We start from the raw sequence: 4949 nt of genomic DNA on the forward strand, positions 1-4949 counted from the left end.
AGCTACAGGTTGCTTAGTCTTTAGTGACGGCCACGATACTTCTGTCGATCGCTTCGATTATCTTTTACTTTAATCTCCTTACTTAAGTCAGATACTACATCGAACATGGTTCTCTAAACCGAGCAACTCACTTTGCAGATTTATCTTAATCGGACTCGATTTGTTATGACCACTAAGGTTGGAATAGCATTCATCTTGTTAGTCATTACCAAAAGGATGGTAACGACGGACATGAACAAAAAAGAGTTCAACTACTAGTGCCTTAGTATCCTTGTGACTCTTCCTGATCCAAGTGTGAGTCCTATGACTCAGGTAGTTTCATCCTCTACTACCTTTCAAACCTACTCATACTCCTCTGAAGAATTGTATCGTAGTTCTCCAAGTCACTACACAAGAAAGTCATATAGCAATTTAACACATTGGATAGTTTAACATAATTAGGGATTACATTACTTCTTGAAAAGATTACAATGTCATTTAAGTTCCCCATACTCCATGCCTATTACATTATGCTACACAAAATGATACTATATATATGGCTACTTTATATCTTGAGCTTCGGATAAGTACCTCCTTATTCTTTATCTCCTGCAGCAGCATCTGCTTCATCAAGGATCATATGGAATGCTTTTGTCTTTGGTTTCGGCAGAACATTCGACCCTACTGGTTTGGTTTTATTTTTGAAATCCTTCAAACTATGCCCCTTATCTCCACATCCATAACATATTGTGTCTTTGAATGTAAAATTTGTGGAATAGTGACTAGCCCTTCCGCACTTATAGCAGGTCACTTCCCTGTTGCATCTCCCAAAGTGTTTCTTTCTACACTTATCAAACCATTTTGCTTCATTGTTACCCTGAGATCTCTTGTTGTTGGGGTCGGACTTTGAGAATTTACTCTTCTTATGAGAGTTCAGGAGTCCTTCACTCTTCCTCTTCTCGCGAACGTCAGTCTTGTCGGTGGTTCTTCTATTGATCATTTCTTTCACAGACCTTACAGCCCAAACGGCTGCCTCGAAATTATGTGTCTGTTTAACCAGCACAGAGTACTCCCATGGAAGTCCCTTGTCATACCTATCAATCTTTTCTAATTCATCCGGAACAATACGCAAGGTGAACTCCATTTTTTCAGTGAAAGCATTAGTGTACTCATCAACAAACATGCTTCCATTTTTCAAAGTTAGGAGTTGATTCTCTAATTCCAACATATTTTATGCTGGGCAGAACTTACGCTTGAAGTGGGTCAAGAATTCTTCCCATGTTAGTTGTAATGGTTTGTTAGGATTTAAAGTTTTTCCCAACGGATCGCTGCACCCTTGAATTGTCTCACAACATAGGTGGTTTGCAACTTGCTAGTGCAATCACATGTGATGAAAGCTAGCTTGATTTATGAAATCCATTCCATGACTCCAACCGGATCCTCTTTCTCGCTAAATGATGATGGCTTGCAAGTCGTGAAATCCTTGTATTTGCAGTAGCCTCTACGTTCATCATTCCTTTGGATCCCTGAGTCTTCTAGAGAACAGAGTTGTCCTTGGTGACTTTCCGAGTCATCATTTCCTTCCTGAACCGTTTTTGGATGAGAGGGAACCGGTCCATTGTTGATTCACTCGACGACTATCGGTTCATTGACCACTGGTACTCCACATTTAGTGTTAGCTAGCTCCTAATCTATGAGTTCTGTAAACGCACTCCTTTGCTAATCTAGCATGTTTTGCATCACTAGTCGAACTTCATCCATCATGAACTAAGCATCTCCCACTCTGACGTTTAGAGGTGTTGGACCTCCTTTGTTATTGACGACTCTATCGCTCCTTGTGATTGTCATGTCTTTCTAAACCCGTAGTTTCAAGTATTTTAGTATAGTAATACTTTACTTACTATATGTACTTATATTTATTTAGCACATAATATCAATTAAGGTATCTCTCTTATAATATGCTAGTGCTTATGACTATAGCAACTTAGGCATCAATCTAAAGCATGCTATCATATAAATCATTTAGCACATAACAACAACTAAGGCACATTCTTAAAATTATTCTAGTGCTTGTGTCAATTCAGGCCTTCTAGCTAAAATATAATAGTCATGCATTTTACGATTATCACTTAGAATTCTAAGTTTAAGTCTAGAAATCTAACAAAATTCCTAGTTCGCTTAAACTAATGCTCTGATACAAACTATGACATGCACATTTTCACAAAACGAAAAGAATTTTCTTGATGCTTATTTTAAAACAATGTATTCTTTTGTAAATGCAGAATTTGTCTCATAAACGTATTTCAGAAGAAATGATTTTCATTTGATTATTAAAACTTAGGATGCCATAACTGATACAAAAAGCATAAGCATTAACGTAGTCATTACATGCCTTACAAAATCTTTTATAATATGGCCTATATTTCCTCGAATTTCTCAACCCGTCTGAACATGATTATCCATGTACCTTTGTATTGTTACATGTGATAAAAAGCAACTAAGTGGGTCAGGTTGGGAAACCTAGTGAGTACATACAGTTTTTAACACACAATAATATAGTTAATTTGTTTAATTATCTATTTCATATCAAACAATTAACCCGATTACCCATTCCCATTATCTACTTTTTTCATCTATAGAGACCTATTTTAAGGACCATCGTTGTAAATATCATGGTTTCCATCTATATTCTGATAGATGGCTAGATCGTTAGTACAATAGTACCAACTCCAACATCGTTAGTACAATAGTACCAGTTCCTACATCGTTAATACAATACTACTAATTCCTTCATCCTTAGTACAATAGTACCAGTTCCTACATCGTTAGTACAATAGTACCAGATCCTACATTGTTAGTACAATAGTACCAGTTCCTACATCATTAGTACATTAGTACCAATCCTTACATCGTTAGTAGAATAGTACCATTAAAGTCGTGACATCCTATCATCATTTTCATCTCTCATCATACTATGGCATCTTATTTCTCATCATACTAATAACAAGGCAGATTATCAAGCAAAGATCTTGGTTTACAAATCGCTCATGATCCTGGGATCAAAAAACTTCAGGTATATGTGGACTCATTATTAGTTACTAACCAACCTAATGGAGAATATATAGTAAAAAAACCTAGCTTTATGTTTGAAGATAGTGAAGAACTTGGTATCCAAGTTCTAAGGTTTTGAAATAAATATGTACCTAGAGTGGATAACATAAAAGCAGACGCGTTACCTAATCTTGGTTCTTCATGACAATAAGATTCCAATATCTTATGTCATTAAACCTGCAATAGAAGACATCAAGGAAGAGGTAGCGACTCTACAGGATCTAGGACCCAAAGACCTTGATCCTAAAGGATCATGGATCTTAACCACATTTTGATACATCAAAGATGGATCCATCACTGAAAATGAGAAAAAACCCAAGAACCTTCAGAATAAAAGCTTCTAGGTTCAATATGATTGAAAATATCTAGTTCGGAAAATCAGAAACAGATCCCTATCTTAGGTGTGTTGAAGATAACGAAGCCAAGGTCATCCTTAAATAAGTTCATGAAGGATAATGTGCCAACCACACAGGGGGCATAAACTTTTCTCCAAGATCTTGAGGACAAGATACTATTTTCCAACAATGAAGAAATATGTAATGGAGTATGTGCAAAGATGTGATGCATACCAAAGATATAGAAATATCCTGCACTAACCAGCTGAACATTTACGTCCAACTATATCTCCATGGCCATTCATGAAATGGGTCATGGATATGGTTGGAAAACTTCTTGTAGCACCAGGTTGTAAAGTTTTCATGTTAGCAATGGATGATTGCTTCTCCAAATGGATAGAAGTTAAGACCATTGTCCACGATAGAGGGAAATAAGTGATATCCTTTATAATACGCAACATATTGACCAGGTTTCGTATCTGATATGAAATTATATATGAAAATGGATCTCAGTTTATAGGTAAAAGAACACCAAACTTATATACAAGTTGGGGAATCAAAATGATCACCGCTACCCATGTTCATCCTCAAGCAAATGGTCAAGCTGAGTCAAGCAACAAGATCATAGTTAATAACCTAAAGAAAAAACTTACAGAAAAGAGAGGAAGATGGGTTGAAGAATTACCCTTGGTTCTTTGGGCTGATAAGACAACCAAGAATTCAATGGGAAAAATACCATATTCTTTTGTATTTGGGACTGAGGTTGTGATTCCCCTGAAGTTTACGATCCTTACATCTAGGAAAAGATTCTGCAACCAAGAAGAAAATGACAAGATCTTGGATGAATATCTTGACATGGTGGATGAACTTAGGGATCTTTCCAAGATAAAGATGGAAACATATCAGCAAAGGATTGCCAAATCTTACAACAAGAATATAAAGATAAGAAGGTTCCAGGTAGAAGATCTTGTTCTTAGAAAGATTTCCAAAATACAGTTAAACATAGTGCATGGAAACTTGCTCCTAAATGGGAAGGTCCTTACCTTATATATTCAGAGGGTAGAAAGGTGGCATACTGTCTATCTACCGTAGATGGTCAAGTGTTACCAAGATCCTGGAATGTTATACATCTTAACATCTATTTTTCCTAAGCCCAATATATTTAGGTATATTTTCCTTTCCAATTTCTATTATCATTTATATATTATCACTCTTGATACTAACTTTAGCATCGGAGGGGTGTTAACTAAGCTAACACCCACCCTTCACCCAAGATCTTTGTTTTAATGACACCAAAGATCCTGACCAATACATTAGGGACTGATCATCCCTCCAAAGATCCAGGGTATCCAAGATACATTCTAAGGTTTAAATACTAACTTCTTTTACGAGATTAGGTTGAGACACCTCGCTTGAACGCAAGAATTCTAGCAATAGTCAAAGGATATAGGGATCGACTTACGCTTTAGTAACCGATAACCTCGATATTACTAACTATCCGTTAGAACTTAAACAAGAATCAGT

The 4949-nt window shown here is 36.3% G+C and overlaps 1 protein-coding gene across 1 annotated transcript; it reads left to right on the forward strand.

The window, feature by feature from the left end:
* The first annotated feature begins 3986 nt into the window (after positions 1-3986).
* On the forward strand, positions 3987-4517 carry LOC145111172 (uncharacterized). The gene has a single exon (XM_079047460.1). It carries the CDS (start codon positions 3987-3989, stop codon positions 4515-4517), a length of 531 nt encoding a protein of 176 aa, XP_078903586.1.
* The last annotated feature ends 432 nt before the right edge of the window (positions 4518-4949 follow it).

This window comes from Lactuca virosa, chromosome 5, assembly GCF_052849685.1.
Source record: "Lactuca virosa cultivar CGN04683 chromosome 5, Lactuca_virosa_CGN04683_v6, whole genome shotgun sequence".
Classification (NCBI taxonomy): Eukaryota; Viridiplantae; Streptophyta; class Magnoliopsida; order Asterales; family Asteraceae; genus Lactuca; species Lactuca virosa.